This window comes from Panicum virgatum, chromosome 9K (assembly GCF_016808335.1).
Source record: "Panicum virgatum strain AP13 chromosome 9K, P.virgatum_v5, whole genome shotgun sequence".
Taxonomy (NCBI): Eukaryota; Viridiplantae; Streptophyta; class Magnoliopsida; order Poales; family Poaceae; genus Panicum; species Panicum virgatum.
The window spans coordinates 40,457,036-40,483,564 of NC_053144.1; the positions used below are offsets into that span (position 1 = coordinate 40,457,036).

The 26,529-nt window shown below is 40.7% G+C and overlaps 5 protein-coding genes and 1 long non-coding RNA gene across 6 annotated transcripts; 4 read left to right on the forward strand and 2 right to left on the reverse strand.

The window, feature by feature from the left end:
- Positions 1-633: 633 nt before the first annotated feature.
- LOC120647985 (zinc finger MYM-type protein 1-like) lies at positions 634-2,342 on the reverse strand. Its single transcript, XM_039924776.1, has 2 exons — positions 1,438-2,342; positions 634-1,345 (listed from the first exon to the last, which is right to left on the reverse strand). The coding sequence occupies exons 1-2, from the start codon at positions 2,340-2,342 to the stop codon at positions 1,039-1,041; spliced, it is 1,212 nt and encodes a 403-aa protein (XP_039780710.1). The 3' UTR covers positions 634-1,038.
- Positions 2,343-7,991: 5,649 nt separating this feature from the next.
- On the forward strand, positions 7,992-9,316 carry LOC120651409. Its single transcript, XM_039928887.1, has 3 exons — positions 7,992-8,564; positions 8,658-8,720; positions 8,830-9,316. The coding sequence occupies exons 1-3, from the start codon at positions 8,442-8,444 to the stop codon at positions 9,016-9,018; spliced, it is 375 nt and encodes a 124-aa protein (XP_039784821.1). The 5' UTR covers positions 7,992-8,441; the 3' UTR covers positions 9,019-9,316.
- Positions 9,317-9,360: 44 nt separating this feature from the next.
- LOC120651408 lies at positions 9,361-12,668 on the forward strand. The gene is made up of 11 exons (XM_039928886.1): positions 9,361-9,637; positions 9,724-9,897; positions 9,984-10,404; positions 10,478-10,566; positions 10,656-10,769; positions 10,881-10,929; positions 11,014-11,088; positions 11,203-11,462; positions 11,538-11,822; positions 12,069-12,415; positions 12,524-12,668. Exons 1-9 carry the CDS (start codon positions 9,389-9,391, stop codon positions 11,664-11,666), a joined length of 1,560 nt encoding a protein of 519 aa, XP_039784820.1. The 5' UTR covers positions 9,361-9,388; the 3' UTR covers positions 11,667-11,822; positions 12,069-12,415; positions 12,524-12,668.
- On the forward strand, positions 12,126-13,934 carry LOC120647986. Its single transcript, XM_039924777.1, has 8 exons — positions 12,126-12,261; positions 12,334-12,415; positions 12,524-12,701; positions 12,803-12,901; positions 12,987-13,118; positions 13,192-13,298; positions 13,377-13,557; positions 13,666-13,934. Exons 1-8 carry the CDS (start codon positions 12,126-12,128, stop codon positions 13,672-13,674), a joined length of 924 nt encoding a protein of 307 aa, XP_039780711.1. The 3' UTR covers positions 13,675-13,934.
- A 248-nt stretch (positions 13,935-14,182) lies between these two features.
- LOC120647987 (protein FAR1-RELATED SEQUENCE 5-like) lies at positions 14,183-15,367 on the reverse strand. Its single transcript, XM_039924778.1, has one exon. It carries the CDS (start codon positions 15,365-15,367, stop codon positions 14,183-14,185), a length of 1,185 nt encoding a protein of 394 aa, XP_039780712.1.
- A 123-nt stretch (positions 15,368-15,490) lies between these two features.
- Positions 15,491-20,160, forward strand: LOC120651410. The gene is made up of 3 exons (XR_005666165.1): positions 15,491-17,909; positions 18,987-19,055; positions 19,618-20,160. It is a non-coding gene; the product is annotated as an uncharacterized LOC120651410 (long non-coding RNA).
- Positions 20,161-26,529: the final 6,369 nt, after the last annotated feature.

The window sequence follows — 26,529 nt, forward strand, 5'->3', positions numbered from 1 at the left end:
TCATCCCCTATTTTGCTGCGCAAATCCGTCTTTAAAAGAGCCATAGCTGGAAAAACCCTCTCAACCGAAGCTGTTGCCACTGGAAGTATCAATGTGAGCTCAACGAGCCGATAAACCAATGGGTAAGAGGTATTCATGGTTGTCTTGACCATAATTTTAGCAACCTTTGAAAGTTCTGTGCACCCAAAAAACTCTCTATTTCTTTTAGCACGTTGGTGGAATGCTTTAAGTTGACTTGGCAACACCGCAAGATCACCGACATCAAAATCTTCAGCATATATTTCAGCAAGTCTCACAAGCTTATCCACATCAAAATTAGAGAAGGAGTTCCTTGGATTAAGTGAAGCCATGCATACTAACAACTCTAAACTAGCTTCACTAAATCGATGATTCATCTCGGTCAAAATGGCATCAATGGCAGCAAGAAAAATCTCAACATGGTAGAAATGCATGTTTGTTACCTTTTGCCTTCTACGTGCAGATGTCCCTCTAGCATTTACCTCCTTATCCATATCTGGCACCTCAATCTCATTTTTATCACAAAATGACTTCACTCTTTTGAATAACGGCTCCCATCCATTGTCCCTCATATCCTGCAAGGTCTCTTTCACACTCATGATAGAATGCATTGCCTCGACAATATCTTGATCCTTTCTTTGCAAAGCACGTGACAAAGTATCTGTGGTGCTCAATATTTCAATCATCAAATGCATGATGAACACAAAATCAAAGCTTTCCATTTTACTAATCAGACCAAAAGCACCACTAGTACATGTAGGTTTAATGGAATCTTTCTTCACAATCTCAAGCACCTCCAATATAGCCTCCCACATAACCAAAATACGAAGCAATGTTTTAAGATGGGAGCCCCATCTAGTATCTCCAGGCCTAGCAAGGCTACTTTCTTGGTTTAAACCTCTTCCGGTGGCAATCTCACAATTCTCTAATTTTTCTAACAAACTATCATGGTGTTTTGCAAGCAAGATATCCTTTCTCATACAAGATGCACCCACAGTATTGACTATCAAAGGGACATAGTTAAAAAAAATCTGCAATAGCTGGAGTAGAAGTTGAAACGGCGACAACCACTAATTGCAATTGATGGGCAAAACAATGCACATAGAAGGCATAAGGATTTTGATCACGAACCAATTTCTGCACGCCATTAAATTCACCTCTCATATTGGAAGCTCCATCATAACCTTGTCCATGAATCATACGCATGCTTAACTTGTGGCTAGAAATCATACCGACCAAAGCTTCTTTCAATGCAATAGATGTACATTTCCCAATATGTTTAAGTCCAAGAAATCTCTCTAGCACCTTTCCTTCATCATTCACAAACCTACACATCAAGTTATATGTTAGCAACTTAGCATGAATATAAAATTATACAATGGAAAGGAAACAATGCAGAGTTTCTAGTAGATTACAAACCTCAGAACCATAGCCATTTGCTCCTTTATAGATACATCTCGAGACTCATCAATAAGCACCGAGAATCGCCTGCCACGAATCTCATCCATAATCACTGATGTGACTTCTTCTGCACAAGCTTTTGTAAGATCCTTCTGAATAAAAGGAGACAACATCTGGCAATTTTTAGAGCCTTTATCATATGCATCCTTAACCACTTCGACCTTGTCTTTGTACCAGTCAATCATCTCTCCGAATGTTCCCTTGTTGAGCGAAGTAGAGGACTCATCGTGTCCACGGAAAGCATCACCTTGTTGTATGAGGAACCTTGCAACATCTAAAGAAGATGACAAGCGAGTCTTGTATCGATTATATTCCTCCTTACTTTGCTTTTCAAATTTCCGAGTGACACTTGTTCTTTGATTCATAAAGTCATCGCACTTCAGTCTTGCATTACAATGAGAATGTGAAGCATCATGTTTATCAAATTTTTCCAAAGCCTCCTTCCATTTGTCTATACCGACCTTTGCAAAGACACTGCTCCCCCATTTATCGGGCTTTCCTGGCTCAAAGAAAAGATAACAATAAAAACAAAATGCTGCATCCTTTGACTCACTATACTCCAGCAAATCATAAGTCCCAAACCAATGCTGCTGAAAAGATCTCCATTCACCACTTTGCCATGAGCGAGGAAATGTAAAGCCAACTGGTTGTTGAGTTGGACCCCTCAAAGCATATGCCCTCTTAACTTGATCTCTAATCTCAAACGGATACTCATCAATTGGCTTGCGCAATCCAGGGTCACTAATGATATCTGATGCACAAAATTCTACTCTGCGGTTTTTTGGGGGCCTTGCATTAGTTTCTGGAGGAGTAGGAGTGCTGCTACTGCTTGAATAATAGGTGAACAATGTTCTCTTCGACATCTTGCAATTCTACAAAATATTAATAAACATTGAAGATTTAATTCTTGAATTATTGACAACCATTGAAAATAGGTGGAATTGGGGCTGTTGGCTTTCATACCTTGGTGAATGGTGGCAGTCAAGTGTGGCACGCACTCTGTATATCAAAAATTTAAGAGCAGAAGGCCAGCACGCATACAGGATGTAGCCCAAACAAATCTGATTGAAATTAAACAATACTAGATAACCATCATATGAGTGACAGGCAAACAACAATAGTAAACCACTCTAGTCAAATCAAATAGGTACACCGAGAAGCTACCATACCAGTCAGAGACTCAGAGTTGCCAAGAGATGGTTGAACAGCGAAGGATGGGCAAGAGATGCTGGCGGCCATGAGTGCTGCCTGCTGGGGCCTCTGCCTGCTGCGCTGACCGGCTGCCTACCTCTGCCTCTGCGCACTGCTTGCTGCACTGCTGGCTGCTGCCTGCCTCTTCCTGCCGCGCTGCTGCCTAGCTGCACGGCACGGGTGCTACTGCTGCCAGGCGTGCGGCCGCGCCACTGCGCCAGCTCGCCCCCACCGCTCTCTCAGTCGCCGCCGACCCGCCGTTGGCCGCTGCTCGCCCCCGTCGGCCGCTCGACCCCGCCGCCGCAAACCGCCAGGGCGCCGCTGCCAGCCGCTCGGGCGCTCAGCCTCGCGCCGCCGGGAGGCAGTGCTAGGGATTGGAGACCGGAGAGATTGGGCTGGTGGCGATGTGCGGACGTGCGGTGGTGCCTGGTGGCCGGATTGGGCTGGTGGCCACTGGCCAGTGGAGCCGTGGAGGGGGGAATTGGGGCTGCGTCTATTGGGCTTTCTAATTGGGCTGTCGTGAGCAGGTTTGTTCATTTTCCATCAAAGCTGGCCCAAGTCGCGAGGAAGGGGTCATCGTCAACCTCCAGCCCCCCCTTTCTTCAACCATTGCTCCTAAAAATTGGAGGGGGGCTGTGGGGGGATCCATTGCAGCTTGGACAGTAGGGGGGGCTGGAGCCCCCCCCAGCCCCCCTTAGATCCGCCACTGCCTGTGTCGTGACCTCAACTCCTTTGCCGAACTACTGCGCCGACGCCGTGACCCCCTCTCCTTTAACCTCCGATGAGCCCTGATCTGTGACTCGCCTCCCGCAAGCGTTGCGGTGCCCTGATCCTCCAACGAGCAGAGGTTTGTGCCGGTGCGGTGCCATGACCTCGTCGCCCTTGCGAGTCCGGCGGCCTCACAGCTTGCTCAGGAGCGTGATGCGCCGCCGCCGAGGAGAGATAAGAAACGAGAAAAATGGATGGTTTTGGACTCACGTGACCTGTGAGCAAAAGCAGACATTGCTTGCAGCGGATCATGCCAAATTGGATCAAAAGTTGAGCCCGCGGATGGATATTGTGGCATCAATTAATTTTTTTTGGAACTAATTTTTAGGAACTGTTGGAGAAAGAGGTTTGCCCCCTCCCAATAGTTTTTACTTTTTAGCAACAGCTCAAAATGGACAATTTAGGACTTCAATTTTTAGCCACTCTTGGAGATGCTCCGTTTATTGTATCCAACCGCATTGGAAGATAGCACTGGAGGCGCCAATATGGGTGAATGCATGCATACATGTCCCAGGCGTCAAAAGGTTGATCAGAGCAACACACATTTACACAATATTGCATACAACGAAACAGCATAACACCCCTGAAACATCATAAGTACATTCCGAACAGGCAAAATACACCTGCAACCTGCAAGCTTAGAATTCTGAACATGGCATTCATGCCATGAGTCCAAAATGACAGTGTTTGTTCCTCGCATCATACAGCGATGAAATACAAATATTCAATTCTTCATCCAAGCAAGAAGCCTTCACTCAGGTGAGCTAGATGATTACCACACAAATGCCAATATTGTAGCAGCAACAATGTCCAGACACCGTCTGACGAATCAAGCCACAATAATACCATGCAAGTGGATACAAAAGCAATCAGCTCGTACGTAGAGCACAAAGGAAGTGTTTCATTCAACTTTGAATGGAGCAAACAGGTGAACATGATAAATGGAACAAACATGGTTTCTCATTCGGTGAAAAGAGGTCAATATCATTTTGTTTTCAGATATGAGCAATGCTAAAAATTATTACACACAACAAACAGGTGAAATATATATGAGTTTGCTAAGTCTGCTTTATACGTAGCAAATCAAAGTTATTTTGCTTTGTGTTACAGAAACAGTAATCATGCAACAGAAAACATGGTATTGCTTCCGCTAAAAAAATGGCAATGCTTTCTGCTATCCTTTCATTAGTTCATTGACTTTTCCGTAATCACATATGGTTGTGGGTTCACGTGTTGGGGTACAATAAGTAATTCTTCAGAGGAGCACTTTTGGTCAACTATTATCTGTTAGATGCACAAATACATCCATAGAGCTATTCCATTGTAACCATAAAAAAGAGGGAAAGCTATATATCACTCAAGTGATTTGAGCCTCTCTCTCACTCGATTTTCTGGCCCTCCGATCCTGGTTGCCATTCATCTGTGCCACCCGCTTCCTTCTTCTGTTTTCTTTGTCTGACATGTGGGCTCCATATTTTTTAGTTCCGCACTCTTTTGTTTCTTTTCTCCCGCTCTTTATTTTTATCTTCCCGTTGCTCTCTCTCTCCTCTCTTTCGTCTGCCGCCTGATATTTCTAGCTGCTCTATCCCCATTCTTCTTTCCAGTTCCATTTCGTTTTCTTCTCCCTTGTGAGCTCCGCTCCCTTCGTAGCTCGGCAAGGTGAGGCGATTTTCAGGTTGTTGTCGTCTCCTCCCTGATTTCTTTTCGATTTGCTCCCTTGTTTGTGGTTTTTGTTGTTGATTTGATCTGTGAGGCGTTGCTGCGGGATAGGAGAGATCCCAGCAGGAGGCCGGCGCATGCATCTGATCCGGCCCCTCCCCTTGGATTGGACCCTTCTCTCTCTCTCTTTCTCTCTGCAGGCATGGCGTGGGCGTGGGTTCCTCCCCAACTGTTGCTGCGTTTGGGGATTGGGATTCCATTGTGCTCGGCCACGGCCAGCTCTAGCTGTTGTCCTCTGAATAGCTAGCCTGCATCTCGCCCTCTCTCAATCGATTTCATTGGCGTCTAAGCTGCATGCGTGTGTTATGTGTTCTCTGCTCTCTCTCTCTCTCCGCTGGAGCGCGCATGGCGGCCCACGTCGGAGGCCGCGCGTCCAGCCACCGAGGCCGAGGACGAGGTGGCACTTGGGAGGGAGCGGTGCCGGGGGGCGTGGTGGTGCTGCTGCTGCTCGCGTCGGCGCCCGCGCCTAGTTTCCCCTTGTTTACTGTTCATTTTCTTCCTCCCGTAATCTCTGGTTTTATCCCTTTTGTGTAGATCCGTTTATTTTGTGATTTTAGTTTCACGATTGCAACATACTTGTCTGGTTATTTTGTTAGTTATTTAGCACTAACTCCGACTCTTCTAGTAGGGATTGCCAGGCTATTTTGTGTGTTGATTAGGCTTTGTTTCTCATTATTTTGTCGGATCCCTTTCTGATTTAGGGTTTGTTGAAGTTTAATCATGTGTGGATATGCGCTCGATTTGGTCATTCTATGTTCATCATGTTATTGAGCTTCGTGTATATTTTAGTTGTTATTTTCACAAATTTAACCTACTTTATCATGGCGATCTGTTAGTTGATTACCGCTATTTTCTGATTTGTCACTCGATTGATTCATGGCTCTTCCTCACACGATTTTGAGGCCGTCCTATATTTTTCTTGAATCATCCTGATCTCTTCTTTCCCTCCTGTACTCAGTTTTAGTGTTATTTCTCTGACATGTGGGGTCTCTCTACTGTTCGTATTTTGGTCCGCGCGCTGCTTCTTTTATTCCGTTATTCTCGGTGCCTGATTCCCTTCTCATGGCATTTCGCTTTCCCCTTTCCCTCTCGTCCAGTTGAGGCGATTCCTTCTAGGGTCCCTCCCGATCTCTGCTTTCTTTTCCATTTGTTCCGTCGATTTAGTTGCTTTCGGTCTCTAATCTCCATGTGTTTGCTCTACTGGTGTTGGATCTCTTGTTGTCCTTGTTGATTTTGGCTGTTTTTCTGATCTATTTTCGAGCTCTACAACCCCAGGAGCCCCCATGCCGAGGGGAGCAGCGGGAGCGCCAGCTCCTCGCTGGTGACGGGGTTGGCAGTAGTGAGCCTGAGGGCAGAGCGGCTACCGTGGCCGGCGTCTTGCAGGCAGATCAGGTCGTTGCAGGTGGCAACCATGGAGGCGAGGCGCTGTTGATTTGTTGTTCGATTTTGACCCTTTCTATTCTTCTTCTTCAGTCTGCTTGTCTTCTTCAGATCGCGTTTGATTCTGTTCGTGCTTTTGCTCACCGCCAGTTGCCCCCGTCGACCCCTGCAACCCTCCCCCTCTTCGTCTGTGTTAGTTCACTTCCCCCTCTTGACTAAAGTAACATCGGTTCCTTGATGATTTTTTTGCTTGTCGATTTATTTCCAGCACTGCTCATGGAGATTCGCAGATCTATTTAGGGTCTTTTCCAGTCGATTTGCATCGTTGGTAATGGATATCCGTTGTTCGATTTCGTTCCTTTTCCAGTCATTTTCAACAGCTGCTCATGTCGATTCCGGGTTGGTGCATTCCTGTTTGGTGATTTTATTTGTAGTTGCTGTATTCTTCCCACTTAATCGTGCCTTTTCTGTATATGAGATTTCTCTCGTTGGAACTCTATGTTCTTACCCAGGTTATTTGGTGGTTTGGGTAGCTTTTCATTCATATCTCATATAAGTGGAAAGAACATATCCTAATGTATCTAACCCTTCCAACGAGAGAATAATTTAGTGTAGCTGCTTTGTTATCTAGGTACTGAATAATTAGTAGCTAGTATTTGCATGTTTTTCTCTGCATATTAAATATTTAAGTTTTTCTCTAAATTTCATTTTCTGTGTGCTATGTTTGTTTCTGTCACTCACATTTTCCTGTTATCAAGTCATTTAAATATACAGTGTCATGATGTTGATAGTGTTCGTAGACTATATCTACAGTGATCATTACACTATCATTACAATGTTTAGTCAGTGAATTTGATCTGATTCCCTTGATTTCATCTTAGTACATATCTATCTAGTTGGTTATTCCTGTTCTTGTTAGTTATTACTCTAATTTTTAATATACAGTGCTCAGTATATTGATCTTAGTACATGTCTGTTTCCTTTTATCCTGTTAATTTGGCAATCCTAGATTTTCATGGCCCAATAAACTCAAGGCCCATTCATTTATTTGGGCTGGTGTTCTATTTTTATTTATTTCTTTTTATTTGCATCGGCTATTTTACTCCCATTTATCTGATCTGGGCTGGGCTTCTATTTATTTCAGTGGCCCAATAAATCCTAGATTTCATCTGTTGCCATTCTTTCTTCTTCAGTTGTCATCTCTCCCCTTTCATTTTTGTCCATCATCTGTTTCTTGCTCCTACTCTAAAGCATGATCCTTTTTTTCTTTTGCTTTCCTTCATCTTATTCAAATTCTAGTCTGTTGTCCTTTCTCAATTTCTAATGTTTTTGGTTTAAATATTAGTATACTTCTAGCCTTACAATTGTCCAGTTACAGTTCATAGTTGTTCTAGTTACGATAACCATCTTATTGTAATTCTTATGTAACCAAGGTGTCATTTTGCATTTGGCATTCGACATTTGAGGGGTTCACCCTACTCTTCCAAAATTCTGTTATTTTCTACACTATAGAATTATTTTCATATGTGTGTTTGCATTTTTGTTTTCCTGTTTGCCCCCTGGCGTTGTGATCGTGATATTAGCCTTTCGTCAGTTTTGATTTCCCCTAATTTGTTAAGTTCCTTGTTTAGTCCTCTGGAATTATGCTTCTATATTTTACTCATTTTATTTTGCTAGTAGCACTCAACTTATGGTTCGTTTGTAACATTGTATTAGGCTAGTTGACTAGTTATTGTTTATACTGCTTTGTGATAATTATTATGGCTTCTAGTCAGTTTCAGTTTCGTTTAATAGTAGCTTTGTTTTGTGTCCCTTTCAGTTATGTTTAGTAGTAGCTTTTTTTGCATCCAATTTAATTGATTTGCTGCCTTAAGTTCAGTATTATTTGTTCTTTTTTAGTTAAGATGGCAAGGAAGAAGCGTAAAGCGGTTATAGATGTAGGTAGTTCTGATGATTCTGACAAGGATTTTGAAGCTTTATCTGATTCAGAATCTGAAGATTTAGATGATGGTCACAATGAGAGTGATGTAAGTTTATTATTTTATATTTCATCACTTGTTTAATTTGATGGTTTCGTTTCTTTCATTTGTCTGTCATTTTTATTATCTCTTTTGCTGCAGCGCTCATATTCTGAAGATAATCAGTCTATCCAGCGTGCTGCTTATAAACAAGTTCTTAAGGAGGTTTGTGGTACTTTTAATGCTAATTGTGTTCCCTTTATATGATTTGCTGATATTCTCTCTTTGTCTATCTTTATTGATATGTTTACTTTGTTGTATCTATAATTTGTAGTATACTGAAATCAAAATTTTGAAGGAGAAGTTGGCTTTGGCTCTGAGTCGTGAGGTTACACTTTATCTGATTTATTTTGTAGTTTGTATTTTGTATGTTTCATTCGTATTTTTCAGTTTTATTTACATGTTTTTGTTCAATCTAAATTTTTCTGTAGGAGAAAAAGGCTCACACTGTCAAAAAGTCTAAAGATGCTTTTACCAGATTCTCAGTTTCAAATTTCTCATCTGTTATTGAGTCATTGTCTCCAGAACATAAGAAGGTCATTGATGATTTTGGATTTGGGTGCCTTCTTCAGTTTGACAAATGCTTTGTGCCTAACAAGTTTGCTAAGTGGGTTGCTAGACTTGTGAACTATAGGTCTGGTGACATAGTAATTGATGGCAAAGTTATCTCTCTTACCAGGGAATCAGTCCACTTAGTTCTTGGTGTTCCCATAACTGACTTGTCGTTTCCTACTGATCCTTCCACTGGAAAAGCTATTGTTCTATCAAAGTTTGGAAAGTGATCTATACCATCTGTTAGTTTCTTTGCAAATAAGCTTCTGAATCATGATCCTATGTCTGATGAAGATCTTTTCATCTGCTTTATTCTGGTTGCTATGGCTAGTTTCTTGTGCCCTAATTCCTCTCAAGCTCCAAGTTACAAATACTTTGGTATTTTTGAAGATCTTCAAAATGTCAAGCAGTATGATTTTGCTGGATATATATTACAGTGGTTATTGGATAGTGTGAAGAGTTTTAACCGTGGTAAAAGTTCCTTGGACTCTGATGGCGGTACTCTTGGTGGTTGCATCTATTATCTTGCTGTAAGCTTTCTTTGTGTACTAATGTTTATTTTTTTATATGCATTCCTCTTATTTTTTTGGTTCATTTATTTTTCTGTTGTACACAGGTGTTGTACTTAGATTTTGTTGATTTTGGTGCTCGTCAAGTTTCTGATTCTGTGCCTCGTATATCTGTTTGGAAAGGCGGCATGATTAAGGAGTATTCTCAGTATGATTTAAAATCTAATGGTTCTTATGGATATCATCCATTACTTGATGTTTCTCGTACTTGCTATTTTAAGGTATTTAGTTTGTTTCTAATCATCGAGTTTGTTTCTTGTATTATTTTTTAGATTATTTCTCAGATTTGTTTGTTTTATGTGTCTAGGACTTGAGGTTTCTGTTCAATCCTTTGTCAAAGTTTTTGGATGATTCATTTGTTGACAAGCTTGATTCTCATGCTGGGTGCAAGCTTCCTGATTCTTTGAAGACCAATATTTGCAAGCTTATTCAGAATTACTGCTTCAATTGTGGTGTTTCTATTAATATGGATGTTCATGCCGTCAATTCTTTACCTGAAGATTTGAAGTCAACATTTTGCAAACTTCTGACGCATGCTTATTCCATTGATACTCGCGCTAAAAAATTAATTCTTGATCTTATCAAGCTTGTTGTTCATTGCTTTGATGAAGAAGGTTCTGGTACTCCTCCTGCTGAAACCACCTCTGCTGATAATACACCCAATTTGCATCCTGAAGATACTAAGGATAATTCTGCAGAATTAAATGTTAGCACTGATGGTGCCATAGGTGTGTTTTCTTTACTCATTTTTTCATTGTTTAATTTTAATGTTATGATCTATAGCTTTTTTTCTTTTGTTAGATGGTGATAATCTTGGATGCTCTTCTCAATATGAGCTGCAAAGATCAAGACTATATTCAACTCCTAATGTCAAGTGTCATTCTCAAAAGGTTTTAACTCCATATTTTTTCATGCCCGTTTTATATTGATTTTATTTATATTTTTGTTCTAATTGTTACCTTTCTGATAATTCCTTTAGGTCCCTTCTTTGAAATCTGTCCTCTCTAATTATGTTGACGATGATTCGAATAGATCAGTGTCTTTGCCGGTTCCTAATTTGCCTCGTTCATCATTGAAACCATTGAATTCAACTGTATGTACACCTTCCTTTTGTTTAGTTTCTATATGTATTAATAATTCTGTAATTGTTTCATATTTTCTAATATTCTGTTCATTGTTTTATCATTTTCTTCAATTATATCAGCCGGGTCCGTCCTCTGTTGATAGAGTAATGAAGAAGTTGATTAAGCCAAGTTACTATTATTCAAACCTATATTTATTTTGAACCCTAAATTTTCAATTTTTTAATCTTTTCATTCTTTGTTAAATTTTTTTAGATGATTCAACCCCAGCTAAAATTGTGAAATCTTCTTCTCGTTTTGTACCTCCTCCTTCTGGTTACCCTGCTGACCGTAAGTTTGTAATTCTTTTATTCTTTTTATAAATGTTTATTATCCTTATTTTATTATAAATATTTTTTTTTCATTTTATTTTTGTAATATCCTGAGTCTATTCTTCTTTGTCAGATCCTTTGTATCGTTGTTTGTACAAGAAATTTGATGACTCTGTTTCTAAAGTTCATGGAAATCATCAATCGTCTCAGAAGTCTCCTTTATCTGATTGTACTAATTCCCCTCTAGATAATCGAGTTAATAAGTCTGTTTCGTTTGCTGCACAAGATGTTGGCCCAAGTGATGTCATCATGCTCGATCCTGACCCCAACTATGTTCCTGACTCTGTTTCTCCTTCCCCTAGACCTAAACTATCAAGGCTTTCTTCCCTAAAGGTATGTTAAATTTGTTTATTTCATTGTTTATGTATTTTACTTTTTTATGCATCTGTCTGAAACTTTATTTTTCAGAGTAACTGTGGTCAAGAAAATGTTTCGCCACGATCATCTCAAAAGGTAACTCCTCTTTTCTGTTTGTATTTATTATATTTTCCTACCTGTATATCTTCTTTCTCCAATATTTTTGTTATATTTCTCTAGATCTATTTTTTGTAGTTTCCTATTGTCATGCAGACTTTGGAATTCACCGCTCATACTACCCCAAGAATTCGTTCTAATAATTTGAAAGCTCTATTTTCTCATTTATCCAATTCTAAGTCTACCACTGAAGTTGTTCCTTCTTCTTCAAAGAAAAAGGTTTTTTTCCTTTTATGTTTTCTATTATTTATTTCCTTTTTTATATATTTTATTGTTCAGTACTTATATTGTTTTTACTTGAGATTGACTGTACATGTTTAATATTGTATTATACACTTCTTAATTTTCCAATCCCCCTCCCTAAAGTGACAGCATTCCGTCCTTTCATTTACACCTCCTAATATACTGTAAATTTAACTTTGTCTCGATGTAATTCATAGATTTTGTTCATTATATTTTTTTTAGGAATGTCTAGATGTTGAAATTGTTGGCCAATCTTCTTTAGCTGCCAATGTTCAAGCTATGTCTAAATTGTCTGAAGAGGTGTATAATTCAAACCTACGATCTAGTACTAAAACACCTGGATCTGTTCAGAGAGTTGGTGTTTCTGGTTCTCAACCAAGCTCTCGATTCAAACCTTCTGATTCCTCAACTGGAGGTAAATTGCCACTTCATGGGCCAAGACGTTTTGCAGTCGCTTCTAAAGTTTATTGTCGTGATTATGTTACAGCTACCAACAAATTCTCTGTTTCCAAGTCTGAGGTTCTCAACTATAAAATTCTTTGCAAGCTGGCTTCTTCACAGTTCCAGAGGTGGGTTTCCCATATACATTTTATCTTGTTATTATCAGTTCATTTTGTTTTTGTTTGTTGTACCTTTTCAGGTAACTTATATGTTCATATTATTTTTAATTTACTCAGCGAGGATGCTGTTAATCTTTCTGGTGTTCGTTGTACTTTCTGGTCTCTTGGTGAATCCCTTAAGCCTGATGGCTTAGTCAAGACCTTTGTTGTATCTGCCTTTTGCTACAGTTTGTTTCAAAAACCCAATGGTCATCCAGATGTTTCGAAGAGGCATTACATCTTTGCTAACATTGGTGTAAGTGGCTCAAAATTATTATTATTTTTAATTATCTTGTTTTCTGTTTCTTATACTTCACATTGATCTTTTCTTTAAATTCATGCTTCTAATTCATTTAGGAGAATCTTTTGAAAGATTTTGATGATGCTGATCAGAATGTTTTGGCTCGTGCTTTCAAAAGATCATCAAAAGCTAGACCTCTAAACCATTCTAATGCGGTATATAATGTTTCATTATTTCTTCTGCTCATATTTATTTTCTTTTCATACTCTTACTGTAATTTTTTCTTGAAATTTTTTGTAGCTCTTTTTCCCAACCTGCTTTGAGGATCACTGGTTTGTCTTTGTTGTTGATATTAAAGACAGGAAATTTGTGATTCTTGATTCTTACTACAAGGAGAATGATGAATTTCAAGAAATTGTTCGTGAACGCATGGTTAGCTTTTTTCCATCTTTGTTGTACTTTGGTTTAACTGGCTGTCAACTCTCATTATTTTTTCCTTATCTAGATATCTTCTTTTGAGCATCATTGGGAAAAATATGTGCAAGTTGAAATGGGATTCCAAGATTTTGATACCATTTATCCAGCAGTCCCTGAACAACCTCTTGATAACACGTAAGTTTTTTCTCTTTATTCTAGTTGACAGCCCTTCCATTTCTTTTGGTCACTATAATAATTTCTTTTTGTTTGCAGTACTGATTCAGGAATTTATGCTATGATGTTCATCGAAAATTGGATATCTCCAAGATCCATGCTTACATCTGTCTTTTCTTCTACCGACATCCCCAATATCCGAATCAAGATTGCAAATGATCTAGTTTTCCAGCCCAAAAACTCAGGAATGAAACAACGTGTTATTGAGTTTAAGCAGCAGGTATTTTCCTACATTCATGTTTTGCTTATGATTCCCCTGTTTATTTGTATTAATATTTTTTCTGCAATTTATAAATTTTCTTATACATGTTTCTATTTCCTTTTTCAGGATCTGTAATTGCATTGCCAATTTCTGATCCAGATTTCTACAATAGTTATAGTTCCAATACTGTTTGAAAACCTACAGCATAGCAAGCAGTCTGCAAAATACTGTTTCTTACAACCATCAAGTAGCACCATCAGACCATTTTGCCTATTAGTCATATATGATGTAATAGGATAGATAAATAACAGTTTGTCTACTGTCTATTACATTTTATTCCAGAATTCTGTAGTACATAAAATATCTTCTTTTCACTCTCAGATCATGTCTTGTCTTCTTTGGCTATCTTCAATTTTTCTTTGTATTTTTTTCTGCTCCCATTTGCTGTGCTCCCTTGTTCTAACTTTCTTCTTCATTCTGTTTTTCTCCTTTCTTCATCTTCTTTTTGCATTTACCATTTGGACCTGCACAATGAAAATATTTAGATTTATTACTTCTATTAGAAATGCTTATAAAGTGTGTATTATTCTGGTAGTTCAAAACAAGATATCTTACTTGATTGTTGTGTTTTTTTGTTCTTCACTTATTTTGCTTCTGCCTTTGCCATTTTAGCTCTCAGCTGCTCCACCATTGGAATTAGTTTTGTTGGGTTTTTTGGCCGCCCTTTTTGTTGAATTCTAGTTGGATCTCCAAGCCTGACTATTTCTTGGTTACTCACGTCTGTCGAAACCTGCCTTGCATCTTCTGATATGTTTGATGCTGATTGTCCATCACTTTCTTTTAGCAAGGTGTCCAGATGATTTTCAATCCTCTCAAATTCTGCTGTCAGGTATTCTGTTGCAATTTGTCCTTTTGCACCCTTAGATGTCAATATAGCTGCTTTCCTGGATAGCATGTTAAATCTGAGTAGCTCATGAGTTGTATTTGAGCCTTCACTATGAGTAATGTGAAACCTAGTATTTTTTTTCCTCCAACGATCAATGAAATACTTTTCTGGTATTTTATTAATTTCTTCTTCAACTATAACTTTCAGGATATGTGCACAAAGGATGCCATCTTTGTTGAATTTTCCACATATGCAGCTGAACTCCTCCTTTCCTTCAGTTAAGTCTGTTGCCACTATGTATTTCCGAATTCTCTGATGTTTCTTTATTTGATTAGACTTGTACCACACTTCAAAACATTTTCCTTGTTCGGTTTCCTTATATTTGTATCTTTCTGTCAGCCTCAATTGATTCATAAACTTCAAATATATGTTTATGTTATATAGATCCATTGCTTGCTGCTCAATTGTGTACCCATAGTGCAATTCCTTTGTTGTCTTCTCTTTGCTGAAGTTGTCTTCTATTTCTTCTTTGTTTCTTATACTGTCCACTATTCTTTGATACTCACGCAAGAAACTGACAATGCTATATGTAGGTCCAACATTGTCTTTGAATCTTGCATTCGTTCCTTCACTCCTTCCAGTGCTCTGTATGAATGGGAAGAAGTCATTTTTGAAGTACACAGGTATGAACCTTTTTCTTGTCTCCCACATTTTGGTGAAATACTTGTTCTTCTCAAGCTTATAATCAAGTATCATTTTCTGCCACAGCATCTCAAATTCCTCTTCTGTCACTGAGAAGTTTACTGTGTCTTCAAATATTTCTGGTAAGCCCTTATTTGCTGCAAAGCATCTTAAATTCTTGTTGTAACATTTTGATTTTATATGGAAGAAGCAGTTTCTGTGCTTGCTTTCTGGGAACACCTTTTCTATAGCTGACTTCATTGCTTTGTCTTGATCTGTTATAATAGACTTTGGATGCTTTCCTCCCATTGAATCTAGGAATGTTTCAAACACCCATTTGAATGTTTCCGTTGTTTCATCTGACAGGAATGCACATGCAAACAAGCATGTGTGTGCATGCCCTGTTATCCCAACAAATGGTGCAAATGGTAGGTTATATCTGTTTGTCATGTACGTAGTGTCAAAGCTCACACATTCACCATATTCTGCATACCACTTTAGTGATATTCCTTCCCTCCAGAAAAGATTTTTGACCTTCATGTCATTGTCCACTTGGAACCTGTAGTAGAATGTTGGATCTTCTGCTTTTCTTTTTCTGAAGTAGTCCATTGCTTGTGTCATGTCATTACCTGTAACCTCTCTGTTAATTTTTGTTCTCAGATTTTGCACATCTTTTGTCTTGTATGGCAGTGCTGTCAATCCTCCTCTCAGGTAAGACAGGATAGCTATCATTTTTCTTGTAGGTATATTGTTGTCATTGAGTGTCCTTATTATCCCTTTCTCCATATCTGTCATGTATTTTTTCCCACTGAACAACTGATTTCTCCTCTATGGGCTGAGCTCATGGTTGTGGTCTAAATCAAGTCTAATAATTTTCCAGACCCCCAATGTTTCCTTAACCACCATCACACACTTGCAGTCTGTCTTGACCTGTACATTTGTTTTTCTTTTGGTCTTGTCCTTCCTATTGCCATCCTCCATCATAGTTTCTTCTGTGTTTTCTTCTTCAGATTTCTTTTCTTGCTTCCCATAGCGATGACATTTCATTTCTTGCTTGTATATCTCCTTGTTCCTGTTCTTTGCTGATGTTCTAGCTACATGTGAAACAACTACTTGAAATCCAGCTAGAAACCCATAAAATGAGAAGAAATGATTGGCATCATCTCTGCTTTTAAATTCTTGTCCAATCTGAGGTGTGTATTTGCTGTCTATGTCCGCATTGTTCCCTTCTGCTGCAGCTTGCTGCTCACTCTTTAGAAATTCTTCTATTTCCTCCTCTGTCAGTGGTTGGCTGCCATTTGTATCATTTTCATCATGCTGTCCTTCATTTATCTGCATTGATGTAGTTGATGTTTCATCCTGGGCATTTCCACCTGCATGCAGCTGATATGAATTTTTTTCAGTTCCAGTTTTTTGTCTTATATCTTATCTTAACAAGCTCATTATTTGTACCCTATATTATATTATATGATTATAAGTTGCATTACCTCTTGTAAACTGATTGTGCTGAAAATTTCATGTTGACATACTCCATCATCCATTGTTATGTCATTTTCCTCTTCCTCATGTCTCCCCGTCTGATCTCTCTGAAATAGTCAGGTTCATTAACTTATTTCCATTGTGGCAGTAATTAATTTTTATAAAACATAGACATTATTTATCTAATTTTAACCTGAAAACTTGCCATGCCGTCTATGTTTGGGGCCATCTCTTTATCTTCTCCTTGACTCTGCATTGTGGTTATCCTCATTGACTCTTCATCCTGTGTCTCATTCATGTCATTGTTATTTGATCCATTTGTGCTACTCTGTATCTGCAAATTCTGCATGTCACATTTTTTTGTGCACATTAACAATATATAGTATTAATAGAATATGTGATATATTTATTTCCTTTGTTTCTTACCCGTGATACATGTTTGCCTTTCAGCATCTCCAAATATTGTTGATACTCATCCTGATCAGATACATACAGTAAACTTAAGTTAAACTTACAGTCTACATTTGCAAGAATTTTAATAAATCTACACTGTCATTTCATTCGCAAACATCTTTTTCATTTGTTTTGTACCTGGCTATTGGTTAGAGAGCTTTCATCTTCTTGTGATAGTTTGATCTGATCCATCAACAGTCCTGTGTAGAATCCCTGAAATCATATATATGTTAATTTATAGATCTTGTTAATTTTTTTCTTCAGATTTGTTGTTTCTATCTGTTTTGGATCAATCAAGCAGGATATACATGCATGAATGAAAAGATAAGTTGTTCTTTCTTACCTGCCCAAGCTGTTGGTTTGTGTTTGTTAATTGCAAACTGTTTGCATTGATGATGCTGTCTAGTTCATCTGTCCATGTTTGATTCAAAAGCCCTGTTGAACTTAATTCATAATTGAACATTGGAAATCTATCTGTATGCTGACCTTGATTTCCACTGTCTTTGGTCCATGTTCCTGTTCCCGTTCCAATTTCCTGTAATCAAACATGATAAAATTAGACATGTTTCTAATCTGTTATGATCAGATCCTATATTCTCTTTTTCATAACCACACTAGATCTACTTGTTTCTTTTCCATATTTTTCAAGATTCAACAGATAGTCTACTTACTTCATACTGGTAGTTGCTTTGGCTTGATGAAATCCTCAATTCTGCAGGGAATTGCATCAACTGGTTTTGTTGATTTGGCCCCTCTCCAGATCTATCTGCTTCATCCCCATCTTTCTCTTTCATCTGGACAGCAGATCCAGTTTTTTGACGCCTGGATAGCAGAGCACGAGACGTGCTCCTCCTTTGTGTACGTGGAAAAGGTATGTTTTTTTGGAGATCTTCTTGTTGTTCAAGTCACGCAGCATTTTGTTTTTTGGGCCTTCTTATTTTCTTCATCTCTTCTGGTCCAATTTTTTGTTTTTCCATGGTTATCGTTCAGCTTTTTGCATTAGGCCTGTTATTCTTATGGCCCATCTTATTCCTGCGTTTTTTTGTTTTCTTATGGCCCATCTTATTCTTATGGCCCATCTTATTCCTACGTTTTTTTGTTTTCTTATGGCCCATCTTATTCTTATGGCCCATCTTATTCCTGTGTTTTTTTTGTTTTCTTATGGCCCATCTTATTTGTGCTTTATTTTTTGGCTGAACCTATTTGTTGGGCTTTTTCCTCGGCCCAGATTTTCTCCAAGTTTTTAATTGTGTTAGTGGGCGTAGGCTCTTCGGTTCCCGCGCCTCCTCTTCTCCATCTCTTCACGTTTCCTTCTATAAATTGCATTTTTCTGTCTGTTCATCGCTCCTGGCTTCTCATCTTCTTCTCGGCATCTTCGTTTTGTTTCTTTTTCTCCCCACCCCCTCTCTGTTCAGGTTTGTTTCTTCTTCTCCCCACCCCCTCTGTGTTTCTTTCTCCTCACCTGTTTCTCATCTGATGTTTCGCCAGGTTAGTTTCTTCTGAAGGCACATTGGTTTATTGCTATCTCTGTATCACCCCTTCTTATTGTGAAACCAGCGCTTCCCTCCCCTTTTTGTTTTCTGTATCTATTCCTCCCCCAGCTTATCATCTTTGATTCGTCAGATTTGTTTCTTTCTTCTCTCTTGTTTGATTTCCTATTTTTTTCCTACTCTTTTTATTTTTCCTGTCAATCCTGTTTATAGGATCATCTCTCTCCTTTTATGTAGTGACAAATATTGAAGCTTTTATTTACACCTTCTCAGTAGCTGTCACTCTAACTATATTTTGTTGTAATTCATAGTTTTGGTAACTGTCTTTGTAATTGTAAAATTCAGAAGATAAGCAATGTTAAACAGTTGTTCCCTGTATAGTTTATCTGAATCATATAATTATTTTGCTCACTAGTTACATTCATCTTATTTGAATCTTTTTGTATTTCTTTGCTAAGATAATTTGACTACAAGGAGTACGGTGTCAAGAAACTTCTACTTTTTTGATCATGGAAGGCCTCAACAAGGTATTGTTTTTATAACATTTCAACTAATTTATTCTTTTTTCTACTTATTGTATGCTTATATCTGAGTATAGATGTTGAGTTCATTTCTGTTTTTCTAGTCTATTTATATTCATTTTACAGTGTAGTTTATAGTGTAGTCTATTTCTTTCTTACATACACATTGTAGTGACAGTTTACCTTATTGCAAATTATAGTGTTCGCAACACTGTCATTTCTGTTCATTTTGGGTTTTGGGTGTAATTAATCAATAAATTACAATCATTTTGATATTCTATGTGCTATTTTTTCTAGCGACTTTAGTTCCTTCTGGAACTTCTGGAATAATTTGTAATCTGATCAGGTGTTTAATGTTTCATAGCGTTTTACTTTGAATATCGAAAGCATGTTGGTAGATTTAGCCGCTGTGTTCATTTTTTGCTTTACTTCTAATCTTAAGTTCAGAATTTGTTTTTAATTATGCTCTGTTATTTTCAGTTAAATGATTTAGATGCTTTTGATTGTGTGTAATTTGGAATATTTAACATCTCACAGTCAATTAATACAATGTTCTCTGTATTTTCAGTTATCTGAGCTTAAGCCAGATGCTTTTAGGAGGGATCTTGTTCTCATGCGGCGTGAAAATTTCACTTATCTTGGAATTGAAGAAGGCTCTCAGACATGTCTAGTTTTGGCATGGTCAAAGGAAACCAATCAAACTGATCGGCATATGCTGACTGTTCGTGCTTTGCAGCGCCTTGTTGGATCAAAGCAAGTTCCTAACTATCGCATTGCTCCCGATCCTTCCCGTAACTTTGGTTTTATTTTGTGCCCTGACGAGGACAAGGCCGAAAGACTTCGTGGGCACTATGCCAGAGTTGGCAATGAGAAGATCTTTTTTGATATTGTCTCTAGTGTGGGGTACATGCCTTATCTTGATGATGTCAACCTGCATCCAAGAGTGTCCAAGATGATTTGAGATGAAGCTATGAATTGCTGGCCCTACAGCCCTGCAAACTTTGATGCCTTATCTAGTAGTTTTATATTTAGTTGTTCAAACTATGATCTTTTGTAATATGAATGATCTACTATTGCACTTTTTAAATTATTAGTTAAAACTCTGATGCCATTTTGTAATATGAATGATCTCTATCGCTTAAGCTATTAGTTGTCTGTTTATCATATTTTATTACCTTAGATCTTATCTTTTATTTGTCCTATGTAACACTGTGTTTTATGCATATCTATTTATTTGCTACTCCTGTCAACAATAATTTTTGTATTGAACTTTATTTGGTCATTTGTTTCCGCAGCCTTTAATTTGACCAGGTCCACTAACTGTGATTGTGGATAGTGGTTCAAATATAATCAAGGCTATATTCATCCTTTTTCTCCATTTTATTATTATAGTTGACATCCACTTTAAATTGGTATTTCAACGGTTTGAGATATTTCTGGTTCATAAATTTACTTGTTGCATCATTTTGTACACCTAGCCAGTTTCTTTGGGAGTTACAGTTAGTTTAAATTATACTGACAGTGATTTTCTTAATAAATGACTGTGGTTTTAGTGCTGTCAGTTACTCATGTAGTGGCTGTGGTTTTCTGGATTGGTACAATATTTTTGTAAAGTGTAATACATTAATTTCTGTTTTTTATAACCTAAAGTCATGTTCATGTTACTGTTAAGCCATGTAAGTTTTGCATCTTATGATGTTTTTCAGTGATCTGTTTTAAGTTCCCAGATTATGATTAGAACATTTAATAGTTTTTTCAGTTTGGTTAATCCGTTAATATTGTAGTTTCATCATGAATAAAACCAATCGTCTACTGCTTACTGAAATTGTACATATGAAATTGGTCAGTATCAACTAATGTTACATATGAAATTGTACTGTCAGTTTACTGAATGGCCACTGTCATTTCATATCCTTTGTAATATAACATATACCATTGATAATGTTGTAATTTCTCCTTGTTCTTGAGAATTTTGTATCTGCTACATCAGTATGTCTGCATAAAATCCCTGCTGAAATATAATAGTTTAGTCAGTTTTGCTCCACTAGTATGTTACTGTTTGTCTTTCCTTCGAAGTCAATTTTTTATATTTGATTTTTTTAATATTTCTCATTCAAGCCTTTCATTTGTTCGGATCCTATAAATTAAAATGTGGATTCTGGTTCAAATAAATTTTAGGCTACATTCAACTTACAGTTCAACTATGCTATAGTGACAGTGTACTTATAACTGTCATATATTCTATATCTTGGTGTAATTTTTTTCTTCGAATTTTCCTATTTGTTTTTATAATTTTCAACTTACAGTTCAACTATGCTATAGTGACAGCGTACCTTTAACTGTCATATGTTCTATGTCTTGGTGTAATTTTTATAATTTTCATATTTGTTTCTGTCATATGCATTTGGCTTTTGTTGGGTTTACAACACCCTCAAAATTTCTGTTTTTGAATTCCATAGAAATTTCTGTTCAATTTTGATTTTTGTTTCTGCCATATGGATCTGGCATTTGTTGGGTTTACAACACCCTCAAAATTTTTGTGTTTGAATTCCATAGAAATTTCTGTTAAATTTTGATTTTTGTTTCTGTTATATGGATCTGGCATTTGTTGGGTTTACAACACCCTCAAAATTTTTGTGTTTGAATTCCATAGAAATTTCTGTTAAATTTTGATTTTTGTTTTGGTTATTTGAAATATTTGATATAAGGTTATTAGGTTTGTCTTGTTTCTCTGATTTGTGTGACTTTGGTATTATGAATCACTCAACTTGTGTTTCAATATGTAATTTGTGTGATTTTCCTGCCTACTGTCACTTGAGTGAATATTGCTTCTGTTTCACTCAGTTTCTATGGTTGTTTATGTTTCGTGTGATTTGTTCCTTCTAACCACTCGAGTGAACGAAGCCTTCAAATCACCCAAGCGTGATATAGACGGACCCTAAAAAAGTTTTCTTTTACAAAACGACAATGTAGAACCGAGATTTTCAAAATGGAGACTTCAAATACGACCTTTTGAGGAAGTTGAATGATATACTACTTGGTAATCATTTGACATAATCTGGAAAACAATATTTCCCTAGTGCACATGTGTTATGACTTAAACATCAAGCATGTTGTCGAATAGAAGTAAGCTAGGTTTTACCTTCGTCTAAACATAGCATGTAAATTCAAAGGTCATCAAACTCACCAAAAGCGGCTAATAAACAAAAGGTTGCTGAAATCAGTGGCCAATCTCATGCTCGGATGATAACCTAGTTTATACAATTGTACAATTGAAAAGTAAAGATAAATTAGTGTTGAAAAATTGAGATGAGAGTAAGAAAAAAACCATGTATAAGATAAATACAGTATTTACCCGAGTCTTGACACCAATCCCGCAGGCAAATGAGTGACTCAACAGTCTTTGTAGTCAATCTGCAATGGGAGTCACTGATAACTCTCTCTCCTGTATTGAAAACTGACTCCGATGCAACTGTGCATGGAGGCACCGCCAGCACATCTCGTGCTATGCGAGCAAGGGTAGGATAAACAGGTGAGTAAACCATCCACCAATTTAATATATCAAAGTCCTCAGATAGGTCAATCGGCCTCTCATTTAAGTATCTATCTAGTTCTGTTAACACTTCCACATTGCTACTTAGATGTTGACACCAGTCAGTAAATGGTCCATTATCTTCCATAGATATCTCCTCCGTGCAGTCTCCGAAGACTTTTGCCTGCAGCAGCCCCAAAGGCTTGCTTGAAACGGAACTCGACAAACATGTACTTGAACCTTGGATAAAAAATAATAGGGATGGATAGTGATATGTACGACTTTTTCCAATATTTTTTAAACTTCCTTTTCATCCCTTTTATCATCTTCTGAACATCATTATCCACTTCAGAAGCTTCTCCATCCAAGATTAACTTGATTTTCCATATCTCATGAAAATAGAGGTTGGATGTAGGGCATGATGAGCAGGAAATTTCCGTAATGGCATCATGGCAAACATCCAACAATCTGTACACTACTCCCAGCCTTTCCCACTCTTCAAAAGAGGGTGCATGTGTGTACTTTGTATCCTGCAATGCCAATGAATCAAATGCCTTTTTGAACGTCACAGCCATATTAAGCAAACAATATGTTGAGTCCCAACGTGTGGGCATATCCAGAGACAGCCACTCATCATATGAAATGCCTTCTTGCACAACAATTTTCTCAAAGATTTGCTCTCTGGATTTTGATGATTGGATATACTTGACACTCTCACGTATCTTGTCACAAATTGATTCTACAAACTTCAGCCCATCACTAACTAGGAGATTTATTATATGTGATGCACATTGGTTGTGCAGCAACTTCCCTTCAACAGGTAGGACCTTCTTGAGCACCAAGTCCTGCTTCAGCATGCGCACCATTGTTTCATTAGCAGCAGAATCAGCTATTGCAACCCCGAATAATTTTTGTTCAATATTCCAATCCTGAATGCATTGTTAGATAATTACCCATGGTCTAGCTTGTCTAGGTTCTACGCTGGTAGGGGCTCTAGCTCCTCCTCAGTCAAGCCTGCCATTCAATGTTGGGCGGCAGATGACTGTTGTCTATAGTAGTAGCTGCAAGTTGCAGCATGATAACAGTAGAAGTAGTGGTAGTAGAGGCTGCACTACACTGTGGGAGCCATACCTTGTAAATGTTTTCTTTGACTAATTGTCTATAAAAGAAAAGAGCAGTTGCAGCTCACTGATTAAGCAGCTCCATTTCGTGTGCTCTTCCTGAGTCCTTTCTCTCATCTTCTTCCTCCACCTGCAAGCAAGAGGGTGTTGTGTGTGTGTGAGGGAGTGCCAATAAGTGGTATTCAGAACTTGAGTGTTCGAGCTTAGTGGCCATGGCTTCCCTGGATTGTGAGCATGGGCGCGGGCGTTCTTGGGAGCGTGGCCGTGGGCGCCAAACGACATACGTCGTGAAGAAGACGGTGCGGGACGTCGGCGGCGCGCAATACCCCATGCTCACTCGCACGAACTACGCCGAGTGGGTGGTGCTGATGAAGGTGATGCTCAAGGCGAGGCGCCTGTGGGCGGCGGTGACTGTGGGCACCGCCGACGAAGAAGACGACCAGTCGGCCATGGAGGCCATTCTCAAGTCGGTGCCGACCGAGTACGTCGTCCCGCTCGGCGCCTAGGACTCCGCCAAGGAGGCGTGGGAGAGCCTGGAGACGATGCGGCTCGGCGGCGACCGCGTGCGCAAGGCGAAGGCGCAGCAATGCCGGCGGGAGTACGAGGCTATCGCGTTCCGCGATGGCGAGGCCATCGAGGACTTCGCGCTGCGGCTCACATCTCTGGTGAGCCAGTTAGCGCAGGTCGGCGTCGACATCGGCGAAGAGGAAGCGATGGCGAAGTATCTCCGCGTCGTGCCGCCACGATTCGAGCAGATTGCGCTCTCGATCGAGACGCTGCTCGACATGAGCACGCTCTCGATCGATGAAGTCACCGGGCGGCTCAAGGTGGTCGAGGACCGCGCGGAGGCCCCCGCCCGCACGACCGCCGGCGGCCAGCTACTGCTCACGGAGGAGCAGTGGGCAGCGCGCCTGCGCGAGAGGAAGCTGGGGGAGGGCTCCTCTGTTTCGCGCAGCGGCGGCGGAGGCGGCGCGCGCGGCAGGCGGCGCGGCAAGCCACGGCGGAAGGCAGAGGGCGCCGGCAAGGACGGCGGAGATCGTGCCTCTGACAATGATCGTTGCCGCAATTGCGGCAAGATCGGGCACTGGGCCCGCGACTGCAAGGAGCCGCGGCGCCAGGAGCGGGCGCACCTCGCCCAGGATGACGAGGAAGAGCCTGCGCTGCTCATGGCGCAGGTCTGCGCCATCAACACCGAGGCAGAGGACCGCAGCGGGCGCGTCGAGCTCGACGAGCCGCGCACGCAGGTCAACCTCAGGCGAGCAGAGGAGGTGGCAGAGGAGCAGTGGTACCTCGACACCAGCGCGAGCAACCACATGACCGGAAACCGCGCGGCCTTCTCCGAGCAAGACACCGGAGTCGTCGGCACCGTGAAGTTCGGGGACAACTCCGGCGTCGACATCCAGGGGCGCGACACGGTTGTGTTCCAGTGCAAGAATGGCGAGCACAAGGCGCTGACGGATGTGTACTACATCCCCAAGCTCCGGAGCAACATCGTCAGCATTGGCCAGCTCGACGAGCGAGGCTGCCAGATGCTGATCGACGGCGGCATGCTCCGGATCAGGGACCGCGAGTGGAAGCTGCTCGCCAAGGTCGAGCGCGGCAGGAATCGCCTCTACACCTTGGCACTGCGCATTGCGCGCCCGGTGTGCTTGGCGGCAATGTGCGACGATGCGGCGTGGCGCTGGCACGCGCGCTTCGGCCATTTGAGCTTCGATGCTCTGGCCAGGATGGCGCAGCAAGGCATGGTGCGAGGGCTGCCACTGATCGAGCATGCCAGCGAGCTGTGCGATAGCTGCCTTGCCGGGAAGAAGAGGAGGCTGCCATTCCCCAAGAAGGCGAGCTACCGCGCTGGCGACACCCTTGAGCTCGTCCACGGCGACCTCTGCGGGCAAATCACGCCGGCAACGCACGGCGGGAGGCGCTACTTCCTGCTCCTGGTGGACGATTGCAGCTGCTTCATGTGGCTGCACCTCCTGTCGAGCAAGGATGAGGCGCCGGCGGCGATCAAGGAGTTCCAGGCGCAGGTGGAGACGGAGACGGGGAAGAAGCTACGTGTGCTGCGGACGGATCGCGGCGGCGAGTTCACCTCGGTCGAGTTCGGCCTCTACTGCGCGGGACAGGGCGTTGAACGCCACCTCACGACACCGTACTCGCCGCAGCAGAACGACATCGTGGAGAGGAGGAATCAGACGGTGGTCGGCATGGCTAGGAGCATGCTGAAAGCCAAGAAGATGCCGGCGGCGTTCTGGGGCGAGGCGGTGAGCACGGCGGTGTTCATCCTGAACCGCGCGCCCACCAAGAGCCAGAAGGGCACGACGCCATTCGAGGCTTGGCATGGGAGGAAGCCGGACGTGTCCTTCCTCAGGACATTCGGCTGCGTCGGGCACGTGAAGAAGACGATGCCCAACCTCGCCAAGCTGGAAGACAGGAGCACTCCCATGGTGTTCCTAGGGTAAGAGCACGGGAGCAAGGCTTATTGGCTCTACGACCCGGCCAGCAGCAAGGTGGTCGTGTCCCGCGACGTCGTCTTCGACGAGGCAGCGTGCTGGGGCTAGGAGTCCGGCAATGGGGAAGCGACACCAGGCGGACTGAGCATCTCTTTCACCGTCGAGTACATGGTATTTTCCGGTGCGGGGGAGCTGGCTCACGACGAAGGGGAAGCAACACCCTCAATCGAGTCAATCGAGTCGCAGGGGACACCCTCGAGTGCGACACAGGAGGCACCCTCGAGCGAGTCGCAGGGGGCACCCTTGAGAGCGGCACAGGTGACACCCTCGAGCGAGGCGGAAGGGACACCCTCGAGCGAGGCGGAAGGGACACCCTCGAG

Excerpts from the sequence above, each read along its gene's own strand:
- LOC120647986 (XM_039924777.1), top strand. The coding sequence starts at position 12,126 with ATGTCTAAATTGTCTGAAGAGGTGTATAATTCAAACCTACGATCTAGT. Across the intron at positions 12,262-12,333 it reads TTCTGATTCCTCAACTGGAG|CTACCAACAAATTCTCTGTT; the intron begins GTAAATTGCCAC and ends ATTATGTTACAG. Across the intron at positions 13,119-13,191 it reads AAATTGTTCGTGAACGCATG|ATATCTTCTTTTGAGCATCA; the intron begins GTTAGCTTTTTT and ends TTCCTTATCTAG.
- LOC120651409 (XM_039928887.1), top strand. The coding sequence starts at position 8,442 with ATGGCAAGGAAGAAGCGTAAAGCGGTTATAGATGTAGGTAGTTCTGAT. Across the intron at positions 8,565-8,657 it reads ATGGTCACAATGAGAGTGAT|CGCTCATATTCTGAAGATAA; the intron begins GTAAGTTTATTA and ends CTTTTGCTGCAG. Across the intron at positions 8,721-8,829 it reads ATAAACAAGTTCTTAAGGAG|TATACTGAAATCAAAATTTT; the intron begins GTTTGTGGTACT and ends TATAATTTGTAG.
- LOC120651408 (XM_039928886.1), top strand. The coding sequence starts at position 9,389 with ATGTCTGATGAAGATCTTTTCATCTGCTTTATTCTGGTTGCTATGGCT. Across the intron at positions 10,770-10,880 it reads TGAAACCATTGAATTCAACT|CCGGGTCCGTCCTCTGTTGA; the intron begins GTATGTACACCT and ends CAATTATATCAG. Across the intron at positions 11,089-11,202 it reads TTCTGGTTACCCTGCTGACC|ATCCTTTGTATCGTTGTTTG; the intron begins GTAAGTTTGTAA and ends CTTCTTTGTCAG.
- LOC120647985 (XM_039924776.1), bottom strand. The coding sequence starts at position 2,342 with ATGTCGAAGAGAACATTGTTCACCTATTATTCAAGCAGTAGCAGCACT. Across the intron at positions 1,346-1,437 it reads CAAATGGCTATGGTTCTGAG|GTTTGTGAATGATGAAGGAA; the intron begins GTTTGTAATCTA and ends CTTGATGTGTAG.
- LOC120647987 (XM_039924778.1), bottom strand. The coding sequence starts at position 15,367 with ATGAAGTCAGCTATAGAAAAGGTGTTCCCAGAAAGCAAGCACAGAAAC.